General features: G+C 59.5%; 6 protein-coding genes across 6 annotated transcripts in view; 3 read left to right on the forward strand and 3 right to left on the reverse strand.

The window, feature by feature from the left end:
* On the forward strand, positions 1 to 676 carry VDBG_05209 (cofilin; the record flags this gene model as incomplete). The annotated part of the gene is made up of 2 exons (XM_003004050.1): positions 1 to 19; positions 103 to 676. One exon carries the CDS (start codon positions 109 to 111, stop codon positions 241 to 243), a length of 135 nt encoding a protein of 44 aa, XP_003004096.1.
* A 131-nt stretch (positions 677 to 807) lies between these two features.
* On the reverse strand, positions 808 to 1,504 carry VDBG_05210 (conserved hypothetical protein; the record flags this gene model as incomplete). The annotated part of the gene is made up of 2 exons (XM_003004051.1): positions 808 to 1,308; positions 1,394 to 1,504. The coding sequence occupies 2 exons, from the start codon at positions 1,502 to 1,504 to the stop codon at positions 808 to 810; spliced, it is 612 nt and encodes a 203-aa protein (XP_003004097.1).
* A 478-nt stretch (positions 1,505 to 1,982) lies between these two features.
* Positions 1,983 to 4,729, forward strand: VDBG_05211 (Nop16-like protein NOP2; the record flags this gene model as incomplete). Its single annotated transcript, XM_003004052.1, has 6 exons — positions 1,983 to 1,988; positions 2,055 to 3,054; positions 3,114 to 3,169; positions 3,468 to 3,561; positions 3,623 to 3,806; positions 3,928 to 4,729. The coding sequence occupies 6 exons, from the start codon at positions 1,983 to 1,985 to the stop codon at positions 4,727 to 4,729; spliced, it is 2,142 nt and encodes a 713-aa protein (XP_003004098.1).
* A 701-nt stretch (positions 4,730 to 5,430) lies between these two features.
* Positions 5,431 to 8,506, reverse strand: VDBG_05212 (conserved hypothetical protein; the record flags this gene model as incomplete). The annotated part of the gene is made up of 3 exons (XM_003004053.1): positions 5,431 to 6,011; positions 6,070 to 7,653; positions 7,711 to 8,506. 3 exons carry the CDS (start codon positions 8,504 to 8,506, stop codon positions 5,431 to 5,433), a joined length of 2,961 nt encoding a protein of 986 aa, XP_003004099.1.
* Positions 8,507 to 10,941: 2,435 nt separating this feature from the next.
* Positions 10,942 to 12,121, forward strand: VDBG_05213 (conserved hypothetical protein; the record flags this gene model as incomplete). The annotated part of the gene is made up of 4 exons (XM_003004054.1): positions 10,942 to 11,092; positions 11,132 to 11,313; positions 11,382 to 11,629; positions 11,704 to 12,121. 4 exons carry the CDS (start codon positions 10,942 to 10,944, stop codon positions 12,119 to 12,121), a joined length of 999 nt encoding a protein of 332 aa, XP_003004100.1.
* An 81-nt stretch (positions 12,122 to 12,202) lies between these two features.
* The window catches only part of VDBG_05214 (oxidoreductase), a gene marked incomplete at both ends in the record, with an annotated part of 1,258 nt that continues 1,144 nt past the window's right edge, over positions 12,203 to 12,316 (reverse strand). Inside the window, one exon of the mRNA XM_003004055.1 lies at positions 12,203 to 12,258. Within this exon, the coding sequence (XP_003004101.1) occupies positions 12,203 to 12,258 (56 nt within the window). The remainder of the gene's footprint in view (positions 12,259 to 12,316) is intronic.

Here is a 12,316-nt window from a genome sequence, read left to right on the forward strand (position 1 = left end):
CGATGATGCTGGCATCATGGTGAGCACCTTGCCCTCCTCTCTCTCCCTCTCTCTGCAACTGCCTGGCCTCCACATCGTACGGCGTGCTGACACCCTACACAGGCTAAGATGATCTACGCCTCTTCCAAGGAGGCTCTCAAGCGCTCCCTGACCGGTCTTGCGACCGAGCTCCAGGCCAACGACCCCGACGACATTGAGTATGACAGCATCATCAAGACCGTCAGCAAGGGTCTTGCCGCATAAACGTGTCGTTCCCCCGCACCCCCCTCACACACACTTGCCGGCACCGTATCTTGGAGCTTTTTCTTAACGCGAAGACGGAGAGCATATACTCTTTAGCGACTACCGTCCTCAGAGACGAATGATGACCCAATGACGGAGAGGTTGACTGTTGCAATCGCGAAAAGGGAAGGATGAAATGTTAGTCTGCCGGGGGAGCCCCTGATGGCTGTTGTCGCCGTCTCCGCTCGCGTATACCCACGTACTCGACCGGGCGGGCCCAGACAGACCCAGGGATTGGCCCCGGATCATGTTTTTTTCTCTTGGACCGCGACAAGGCTTGATTTCCAGATCTGATGGTCCTCCGTCTGGCTGTGCTGTTTCATTTTTCACGGTACTCCATAAGGAAAATATCACACACTGGGATGTAAACACGATATCTCGCTGTCGTCGCCACACTTTGTCGCGGTGGTTCTTGTCATTCTCGTGTTCTCATTTGATGCTCAATGATCGCTGTCCCTCTCCCGCCGTAGCTATGAACGCCCCCCCTCCTCTCACACATGCTCCAAGTGTCCTCCCTGCCGTTGTCTACCTCTTGCTTGCCCAGTCGGCGTGCCATGACGTGGCCAGCCTCTCAGCCTCGGCCTCATCCTTGAGCCTCTGCATCAGGAACCCCTTGAGATCCGTCCAAAAGGCTTCCGTCCCGAGCGCCGCAGCACCCGTAGCCTCGCCCGCGACGCCGACGCCCGCCTCGCCGTCAGTCGGTTGCTGCTGCTGCTGCTGCACGGCCGCCGCCCCGCCAATGACCATGATGGCAAACTCGACCGTCACCTCGTCGTCGCCCGCGAGGTCCTTGAGAATCTTGCTGTCGGGCACGGGCTTCTTGCGGTGCAGCAGGCGCAACTTATCGACGGGGACGCTGGCCTTTTCGGCGACGCGGGCCTTGAGGTCGAGGACGGACGTGTTGAGGGGCTGCGAGGTGAGCTTGACGTCGATGGGCGGGTTGCGCAGCGACTTGAGGACGACGGTGACGCTGCGCTCCTGGCCCGGGGCCAGCGGCGCCGCGGGCTTGCTGAAGGCCTTGGGCATCTTGGGGAGGACGTACTGCGCGGGTCAGCATGGGGCAGGGGACGGGCCGGGAAGGGGGAGCTGGGACGGAGGAGGAGAGACGAACGGGAGGGCGCGCAGGGAAATTCTTGGGATCCTCGACATGGTCTGCGGAGAGCTTGATGGGCTTGGAGTCGAGTGTCGACAGGAACTGTCTTGCGAAAACGACCTCGGCCATGTTTGCGGTGTTCAGGGCCTGCTGCTGACGTTGCTAGTGAATGGCTGTCGGTTTATGGATGCGTTGAGTCGTTAAGAGGTTGGATCGCAAGACTGTATGTCTGTTACACGGGGGCTTCCAGACGTCACGAACATGTGCGGTTGTCTACCTCATCACTGGGAGCCAATTCTTGGATCCATCCACATTGCCCCACGTACGTAGGCACCTAGGGAGCTGCCCGCAGCGCAATGAGGGACATGGCCCAGATGGTCGAGACTCACTTAGGTAAGCAAGCCAGGGGGACGTACTGCACACAGTGTCCAAGCTCCCCATCTTATCGCAGCGTCCGTGCATCGCTATCGAGGAAAAGTTTCGGTGGGGGTCCAACTTTTTTCTGCAGCGGACAGTACTGGCTGGCGCATCTCTGGGTCGCGACCACCTGACGACAACGACGACGACACGACCCTGATATACCGCCCTCCAAAGAATCACAGGAATCATGGGTGTGCGTATATCCTCCAGTACTCAGGATTAATAGACCATCTTGGATAAGAATTGACTCGAGAAACAGGTCGGAAACCGATTCAAGAAGCAGGGACCTCCCGAGCCACTGTCGGAGGCTCACTTCGCCAAGCTCAAGAGAAAGGCTGGCCTCCCCGTCGATGAGCCCACCGAGGCACCCCAGAACAAGAGGCGACGCGCGAGCAAGCAGCAGGCCGCCGCACCGCCTGCGAAGAAGGCCAAGTCTGCCAAGGGCACCAATGGTGCGAAGGCCGACGCCGCCGTCACCCCTGCGGTGAACCCGCGCAGCAAGCCCAAGAAGGGCAAGAAGGCCAAGGTCGTCGAGGAGGAGGCCGAGCTTTCGGACGACGATGACATGGCCGACCTTGCCGCCAGCGACGACGACCTCTCTGGCCTCGACGGCGACGCTACGCTGGGCGACGATTTCCTCGGCTCTGACGACTCCGTATTCGACTCTGACGATCCCGAGCAGGAGCAGAACAAGCATGTCTTCTCTGAGGACGAGGACGACTCCGATGGCGAGGAGGCGCTGAGCCGGGCGAACCTCGAGGGTCTCTCGCGCAAGCTCGACGAGCAGGCGGCGCAGGAGGCTGAGGATGCAGCGGCTGAGCTCGAGGAGATGGGCCTGCAGACGAATATCGCCGAGACGGGCATGGTGCTTGACGACGACAATGAGGACCCCAAGAAGAAAGCCCTCGCGCCGGATCTGCACGTTCTCCGCAACCGCATGACCGACAATGTGCGCATTCTCGAGGATTTCGCCAAGCTGGCCGACCCCGGCCGCAGCCGCTCCGAGTACACGGCGCAGCTGATCAAGGACATTTGCGGCTACTACGGCTACTCAGAATACCTTGCTGAGAAGCTGTTCAACCTGTTCAGCCCGAGCGAAGCCTTCTCCTTCTTCGAGGCCAACGAAAGCCCGAGACCCATCGTCATTCGCACCAACACTCTGAGGACACACCGCAGAGACCTCGCCCAGTCTTTGATCTCTCGAGGTGTTGTCCTGGAGCCTGTCGGCAAGTGGAGCAAGGTCGGTCTCCAGGTCTTTGGTAAGTTCTCTCGTGCCGGGAGCGTTTGAGAGTGAACGACTTGCTGACGTTTTGGCTAGAGAGCAGCATTCCCCTCGGTGCCAGCCCCGAGTACCTCGCCGGCCACTACATTCTGGTACGTTCAGGCCCGCGCTGCAAGCAGTCTTGACGTGAAGACTAACCATCTCCCAGCAAGCCGCCTCTTCATTCCTTCCCGTCATGGCCCTCGGACCCCAGGAGAACGAACGCGTCCTCGATATGGCCGCTGCTCCCGGTGGCAAGACGACACACATGGCTGCCATGATGAAGAACAAAGGCTTCATTTTGGCCAACGATCCCAACAAGGCTCGTGCGAAGGGTCTGATCGGTAACATTCACCGCGTACGTTTGGCTCGTCATGGCATCCTTGACCGGCGTCACTAACACGACCTCAGCTCGGTGCGCGCAACGTCGTCGTCTCCAACTACGATGCGCGAGAGTTCCCCAAGCCCATGGGCGGTTTCGACAGGGTCCTCCTCGATGCTCCCTGTACGTGACTCGGCATGCGAACCCCTACTCCCGTCGTCCACAGCTGACGTTGATTGCACAGGCTCCGGAACGGGTGTCATTGCCAAGGATCCCAGCGTCAAGACCAACAAGACGGAACGCGATTTCATGATGCTCCCGCACATGCAGAAGCAGCTGCTCCTCGCCGCCATCGACTCGGTGAACCACAACAGCAAAACGGGCGGCTTCATCGTCTACTCGACCTGCAGCGTCACCATTGAGGAGAAGTACGTTTCCTTTCTTGCCCCTTTTCACAAGCGTCCATATACCCGACGCCCGTCTCCCTGCTCCCCTCCCCCTCGCCTTAAAAAAAAAGAAGGAACACACAACTAACGACCGTCCCCGCAGCGAGGCCGTCGTGCAGTACGCCCTCTCCCGCCGCCCGAACGTCAAGCTCGTCGATACAGGCCTCCCCTTTGGCAAGGAGGGCTTCACGTCGTACATGGGCAAAAAGTTCGACGCCTCCCTCAAGCTGACGCGCCGCTACTACCCGCACACCTACAACGTCGACGGCTTCTTCGTGTCCAAGTTCCAAAAGGTCGGCCCCACGCCCGCCAAGGCCGTCGCCGGCCCCGCCGACGCCGACCGCCTGTCCGTCGCGACCAAGAACGGCCGCCGCGGCGGCGCGCAGTCGGGCGGCTTCGACGACGACGACGACGACAGCGCCCTCGTCGACAGGACGCCCATTGGCGCTGAGGAGGGCCCCGAGACGAGCGACGACGGCTTTGGCGGCTTTGACGACGACGAGGACGAGGGGTACATGCTCAAGGCGAAGCGGAACGCCATGCGCAGGAGGGGTCTCGATCCCCACGCGCTCGACAAGGGCGCGGCGAACGCCAAGGGGGAGAAGAAGGGCGAGAACAAGACGCAGGAGGAGGACGACAAGTCGAAAAAGGCCAACAAGGCCAAGGCCGAGGCCGAGCAGCCCGCTGCCGTCGCGGAGGAGCCCGTCGTCGCCGCCGCCGCCGTAGAGGAGAAGAAGAAGAAGAAGGCGCCCAAGGGCGAGAAGAAGACGAAGAAGCCCGCTGACGAGGTCGAGCTGAAGAAGGCCGGCCTGATCACCGAGACGGCCGAGAAGGTTGTGCCCGAGACGAAGACGACGCCTGAGAAGAAGAAGGGCAAGAAGGGCAAGAAGACGGGCGGAAAGTAGATGGCCTCCGACTGGGCGGGCGGAGCGAGAGAAAAATTATGTGTGGCCGAGATCATGTGAAGCAGCGCAGCCTGGTGGTGTCGTCCCCGGCCAAAGTTATGTACCAAGGAGGTTTGGGTTTCGTAAAGAAAAAAGAAGATTTCCACACGTCCGTTGAAAAATCCATAAGTGCTTGGATCACGTCATCACATTGAAACACATCTGAGCGCCATGAATATCACAGGCAATCCTCTTCATTTCTCTGTTCGCTCGACGCATCTGCCATGCGTCAAGTCGGTAGACGCTGACCCCCTATCCTGGCGCCTCAACCCCTTCTGCCTCTGGTTCTACCACTTCGAAAAATCAACAACGCGGCTGCTTGCTGCAGCTGCACAACTTTTAAAGCCTCCTCAGTTCATAGTCGTCGTGGTTATGATGGGGGTGATAATACACAGACAGTGTGGGGAGCCGCCTCCCCACTCTATAAATCAGTAATTGAAAAAAATCATGCCAATCCGCAAAACAATGCTGTCGCGCCCAGTAAACTCCACAGCTCTCGTAAGAGCTGCAACCTCATCATGACGATCGTAACGTGTGGGGGGGGGGGGGTGTATTAAAATGCGTAGATGGGTAAATGGCAGGTTGGGTGGTCGTGGTGGTGAGTGTGTGCAAATGTAGAGGAGTTTCGCTTCGTATGTAATTCTGAGAGGGGGCGGTCGCCATTATTGCGCCGTGGTGCGCTGGTGCACAAGAAGATCGCGGATGGCCCAGCGCCAGGTCTCGCGGTTGCGGTCGGGCACGTCGAGCCACTTCTCACACTTCTTCCTCCACCGGTCTTCTTCCTCACGCTGGCGGCGCACGAATTCGGGGCCGACGTCAAACTCCTCGCCGACAAGCCAGTCGTCTTTGACATCGCTGACACGGCCGTGGCCGCCTTCGGCAGAGTCTGCAGGAGGGTCCTCGAGGTCGGGGATGTCTTTGAAAACATCGTCATCGTCGTCCAGGGCGTTGAAGCCATCCATCGTATCATTGGACTCGGACTTGGCTTTGTTCTGAGGGTCCAGCTTGAGCCAGCACATGTTCTGCGGGTCAAACACCATGCCTCCGACGACCTGAACGTTCTTGGTCCCGGTAATGTTGGTGATGAGAGCCGGGCGAGGTGTGCCAGTCTCCTTCTCGCGCGGCAGATGAGCGATGGGGGTCAGAGTCGAAGGTGAAGGCATTGGGGGGTCGAAGGCGCTGAGCGCGTTCTCGTTGCCTTCCCATCGGTGTGTTTGTGGGTTATAGAACATGCCCTTCTCGTCTGTCATTTTGTTAGTATCCCTGTCTCCGCACATTGGGAACATCGAGATCAAACTTACGCCTCGAAGAATTGTCCTTATTCATGTTGGTGATCAAATGCGGCTTGAGCTGCGGAGGCTTGCTGCGATGCTTCTTAGAGCGCACCGTCGGCTGTGGGACACCCGGGTGAAAGTTGTTTCTGCTAGAAAGCTGCGCAACACGCTGGGTCGTCAATTGTGCGAGCGGTCCATTGGAAGGAGCACGGTGAGCCAGTGACGTCTCCCGCGCGATCCTGCTGGCTGCAGTGTCGCGGGCAAAGTGTGGTGTGCTGTCAGATCGGTCGAATCTGGCTGGCGATTGAGGCACCGGTGAGGGGGTAGTGTTGCGGTCGGGCAGCACGTTCTGGTAAATCTTGTTTCGTAGAGGCGCCTTTGCTGGCTGGCAGACGTACTTGGACTCTGCCTGGCTGGACGTAGGCAGGTCGTCAAAAGCGTCGAGCTCATGCCCGTCACCAAACGTCTTGGATCGGTTCTGGTAATAGCCAGCCCGCGGTCCGCCTTGGGCGATCTGGTTAGCGCTGCGGTGGAGGCGCTGCGGACTAGGCGAGCGCATCGCGGACCGGGAGACGGTCCTAGAGGCGGGCCGGAGATCAATGGAACTGTTCGAGTCGTGACGTCGCAGTGACCGTCCCGTCTTGGCAGATATGTGATGTGAGTGCGTGGTAGATGAACCAGCGGGCAGGAACGGCTTGCGGGCCGTCTGAAGCGCGGGCTCTCCAGCAGCTCGTCTCTCGACCGGTGTCTTGGGTCGCAGAGACGACTGCGGGCGGCCATCGGTCCGAGAGGGGGGTCTCTCATATCGAGGAATGGGGGCTTTGGCGGGCGACTGCGGCGTCGCTCGCATGGCCGGCAAGGATCGCTTAAACTTCAGCAGCTGGGAGCTGGTGGTGGTGGGTTCGTTGCGGAGAGAGGCGTGGGATGTAGGCTTGCTCATCTCTCGCCTGCGGGGCGTCGCGGGCTGTAGGAGCTGAATGGGAGAAGGCGTCGTTGGTGTGGGTAGACTGGTGACAGAAGAATGTGACGAGTGACCCATGCGTGACTGCGACCGCCTCGATCTGGACTGAATAGGACCGCCACTCTCCGACACGGGCTCCAAAGATGACTGAGCGCGCTCATGGTTCGGTCTCGGCAGACGTGACTGCACGGGCTTGTTGGTGAAGGTGATGGAGACGGCCGTCTTGGGCCGCGTCGGGCTGGCGGGGCGGTTTGTGTTCATGCGGATGTTACGGTGTAATGTGAGCTTGCCCGAATCAAAGACTTCGCCGTCGCCGAGCTCAAGATCATTAAACATGTCATCCTTGTCGGCTTCGGCTTGGGGAGCGCGCGGTGCGGGCTGACCCTGAGGCGCCTGGACCTGAGGCTGAGGAGTCTTGAGATCGGCAGGCTCCTCTTCCACAGTACGCACAGGCGAGCGGCTCTTTCTGTTTCGCACGAGTCGCTCCTCAAAGTTGACGTGTCCGCTTGGCAGCAGGAGGCCCTCAAAGGTGTCGTCTTCACTCTCGGCAGTGAACGAGCTGGACACGCTGGGGCTGAGGGCGGAAGCCGAGGAGCTTCGGTTGGATCGGCCGTCTCTCCTGGTGCCGCCGAATCGAGTGCCCAAGCTGCCTTCACCCCAGTCCATATCCTCGGCCTGCGTTGCCGGCGTCTTGGGAATGGTCTTACGCGTGGAGAGCTTGAGCTTGCCGTCAGAGGGCAGCTCGAAGTCGCCCTCAAAGTCGTCGTCGGCACCAGCAATCTTGTCCGTCTTCTCCATCTTCTGCGGCGTGGGTGGCGTGATGAGGGAGATGGGCTTGGGTGGGCGGGTCTTGGACACTTTGATGGTAGCGCCTCCGTCACCGAAGAAGTCATCGTCTTCATCATCGTTGTCTTTAAACTTGTCCAGGTTGGCAGCGCCCGACACGACGCTCGACATGGACATGGTAGATTGTCTCCGCTCGTCCTTGCTGATGGACAGACGGACGGCGGCCGACAATTTGGTGGGGCTCGAGTGAGGACCGCTTACTTGCCGCAGGGCGTCGGGGAACTGCGAGGCGTCTTGTGGTTTGATGCGAAGGGCTTGTGCGGAATCCGGCAGCTCGAGATCGTTCTCCCAGTCGTCCTGGATGATCCTCTTAATCTTGCGACCGCCCAGGCGCTTGATCGTGCCGCCCATGAGGGCTGACGAGGGGACGTTTTGCGGGATAGGGATGCCGGCCTTGGTGGCAGCGGCAATGGCGTCGAGGGTCGACCGCTCGTCATCGCCAGGCAGATGCAGCTGCCTCTCGTCGCCGGGTAGTGACTCGAGCTCGGAGCGCAAGGACATGACGGACGAGTGCGAGTCGCGACGGCTCGGCGGTTGGTTGTGCGAATTGGCGGGGCGAAAGGGGGCCTCGCCGGCATCGATCTGGAAGTCGCCATCATCCCAATCCTCAATCTGTTCTTCCACGGGCTGCCGTGGCTTCAAGCGTAATGCCTCCATCGTGGAACAAAGTTTGCTACTGTGGTTTACTGCTGGTTTGCTTCTGTAGTATTCGGTTTGAGGTCGCTGCGCTGGGTGACGTGGTGTGGTCGCTGTCCAGCGAGGACGTCGAGGATCCGACAGCTTTCGTTGTTCACGGAAGGTGCGAGATCATGTCGTCCGCACCAGAGCAGCAATCATCCAAAGGCCGTCGGGGCCTCCTGTCGATTGATTGCTTCGTCTGGATGAGGTCGAAAGGTGTCGCAACGGAGAGTTGAGAAGGGTTTGTGTGAGGCCGCAAAAGGTGGCCGGATGCGAAAAATGGCGGGTGGCTGGGAGTGGGTTGAGGGTTGAGGGTTTTCGGGCTGGTTGCAGGAGCGGCAGGAGCAGGACAGCACAGTCGTCGGTTAATTTGTTCCGTTGGTGCACGTCGTAAATTTTCGTTCAGGGGTGGGCGATGCGAAGTCGAGATTCTATCGTAGTAAAGTTCACGAGGCGAAGAAGAGAGGTTTTCGGATTGAGTATACGGAGTGGTAGCGGTTCGCAGTGGATGACGTTGGGTGATAGGTAGGTGGCGGGCGGGTGGTGTGGGTGAGGTATCGTCAAATGCTGGAGCATGCCACGAGATGGTCGGGAAGGGGGGACTGGATGCATGGAGGATGCGAAAATCAGGGCTGAGCAGGCGGGCGATTGGGGGCTGGGGATGACCCTACTCCTCTGGGGACCTCACCTAAGGCACCTACCTAGCTCGCGTGCCTTTGCTGTCTACGGCGGTAGGTCCCTCTTCTGTGCTGGGTCCTGATGAGGTGGCCGCGGGGCACGGTCGTTTTAGTGCTCAATGTGCTGTTTAGGCGGGGCCTTTGCGGGTGGCTGGCGAGTGAAAGGCCATGTTGGCGAGACATGACGGCAGGGGGGGGGGGGAAGCCCCTCTAGACTGGACAGGTGGACAGGTGGACAGGGACATGATGCAGTCCAGGCCGGCAAGTCACGTGGCTCAACGGAGCTTGCATTCCACCACTGATTGGGCCAAGCCAGCCAGCACAGACACGACCTTGACGCGTCGGGGTCGCGCTGTTCTGGGAGGTACCCAGGCTTGCTCTGCTAGGCTGGCTCTGCTGGCCAGGCGTGCCGGGTACTTTCCCAGGTGCCCTAGCCTACAGGTACACCTGACAACATGTGCGTAGGTACCTCCCTGAGTAGGTGCTTAGGTACCTTACCTTGCTCACCTACCTTAGGTAGGTACCACCAGCCTACACTCCCGACAACCTGTCATCACGACCACATTACCTTTTGAGGCACCTAGAAGACGAGGTCCGAGAAGAGGAGACCTCGCTCCTCAAGGCCTAGCCCTTCTCCGTCTGGCCTGGTACAGTCTCACCAGCCACGTTGCACATGAGCACCCCCTCTGCAGTACTTGCAAGGACGTAGGACGCGGAACATTGTCTAACCTGTCGATCGGTCGATTGGCCCCCGTGTTTGCCTGGAGATCATCTCCACCACGATCACCACCACCAAGCTACCTACCTCCTTCAGGCAGGCAACTTCATCGTCGCTGGCGTCGCTGGCGCCGCTGGTGCCTATCCTGCCTTCGTTGGCTTTGCTATCCCCTCTGTGGAAACACGCCAGACTGTCTCGAGCTTCAAGCCGTGGGTGCCTAAAAGAAAGAAAGAAAAAACTAAGCAGACTGCTACTTTTTTCACGCGCGACTCATCCACTATCTGTTGGCTGCAGCCCAAAGCACAGACGCTTGTTGCTTCTCTCGGGATTTCTTTATCAAAAGCAAATATCGAGAGATCAATACTCCATCTTTCTTTTTTCTTGCCTTCTTCCTCCAGCTCGGAGCTGCAACCTCTGCCGACGGCCGAGAGCATCCCAGCAAACCTCATCTCCGCGCCCGGCAAACTATCGACTTCGTCATCATCCTGGCACTGATCGACTAGCATCTCTAGCCCTTCCTGTCATCACACCCACGACGACCAGTCCATACTACGAGGACGCCCCGTGTCTTGTTGTCGGCCCGCCGCCGCAACCTGTCGTCCTCGCTCGTTCGATCCGTCAGTTGGGCCTCACCCGCCCGTACAACCCGATTGGTTCTGCGTCAAGTGTTTCACCACGGTGTTGGTGTCCAGCTTTTCTGGGCCGTCTGTTGTTGGTGTTAGTGGTGGTAGGATTGTTGTTGTTGTTGTTGTTGCTGCTGCTGCTGCCGCCACTCTATTGATTCCTCCAGACTTGCGCTGCCTCACTTTCAGAGTTGACACATGGAACCGAGCGACGATCAAGTCACGCATTCAAACCAAGCCAACCTAATTGAAAATGGTCTCCACGGCCTCTGTCCTCCGTTTTCCCCGTTCAGACGAGGAAGGCAGTTTCGTCCTCGTCAACGCAACCCAGACCCGAACGAAACCTCTCGACCTCAAGCTCGTGGGCACGGATGGCCTGGCCCCCTATGTGGCCTCATGTACGTCAAATTCTCTCTCTTCCCCCCTCTCTCTCTCTTCCCCCTTCCCAGTCTTACCCCGCCGATCGCCGCGGCCCGGCCGCAGCCCTGTCTCAGGGCCGCGTGCTTCTCCCACGCCTTCTGCAAGCGTGACGCCTCTCCCCTCCCCGGTCCGGCAGCCCCGATCTGACCAGACATACTTCGTGCAGTGCGTCATGATCGCGTTGCCGCCCTGCTGGTCAAGAACAGCCCCTGCGCCGAAGAGGAGTGGGTCGACATTCTGTCTGGCCTCCTGACGCAGAACCCCGGTAAGGGCGTTGAGGCCATCGCCACGGTGGAGAGCGAGGTCGCCATCACTATCACCGTGAGGCGGCGTGTCAAGGGTATCACGGTATGCCCGCCTTCTCCTCCTCCTCCGTCTGCCCACAAGGCGCCGACCGCTAATTCTTCTTTTCTTAGCAACGCCTGGGCACGCTGGAGCTCAAGCACAATGCCGACGAGGAGATCGAGCTCTTTGATTGGTGCGGCCTCGCGGCAGCTGCCGTCGTGCAGGCCAACGTGACGCTCGCCGCCGTCACGACCAAGCAGACCGAGCTGGAGGCGTCGGTGTGGCAGCTCAAGAGCCAGCTCGACGAGCTCGTCGAGGCGAAGAGGACGGACGAGACGGAACTGCTGCTTAAGTTCGCGACCTGCTCAACGCGAAAAAGGTCAAGATCGCGAGCAGCAGAAGATCCTCGCCGCCGCCGCGTCTGGCGATCCGCCCGCTATCCCCCCGTCACAGACATCACAGCCAGGCAAGGCGGGCCAAGACTGCTGGCCAGGGGCGCACGGCGACCAGGTCACGGGCATCGAAGAGGAAAGCAGCAGCACCCGCGGCGGAGGACGACGACGACGGGTCAGACGACGGGTTTGAGAAGATGGACGTCGACACGGCCGTCAGCAAGGAGGCTGACGCAGAAATGTCTGACCAGCAGCGAGACACGACGGACGATGAAACAGAGACGGCAAGCGAGCATGACGAAGACGAAGACGATGCGGAGGAAGAGGAGACAAAGCCGGCGCAACAACCGGCGAGAGTGCAGGAGGACGATGCGCCGCCGCCTGCGCGAGCCCTGCCGTTCATGAAGAAGACGGCAAAGAAGGCCGCGCCTGCGCCGCCGCCCACTGGTAGCGAGACCGAGTCGGATGATGAATTGTAATGTTATTGGACGGTGGTTTCATGATAATGAAAGATGAAATCACGCGACAGGGATGGCAGTTGGTGCGGTTCTTGCTCCAGATTAGGCTTGCTCAGGGGGACACCCTCGTATGTCATGTCCCCAGATCACGTCGTATGCTCATATGCTTTGCAATATAATAGCACTCTTTGGACCCGTTCACCGGGACCCGGTGGG

The sequence above is a fragment of the Verticillium alfalfae genome, genomic scaffold (assembly GCF_000150825.1).
Source record: "Verticillium alfalfae VaMs.102 supercont1.6 genomic scaffold, whole genome shotgun sequence".
NCBI lineage: Eukaryota > Fungi > Ascomycota > Sordariomycetes > Glomerellales > Plectosphaerellaceae > Verticillium > Verticillium alfalfae.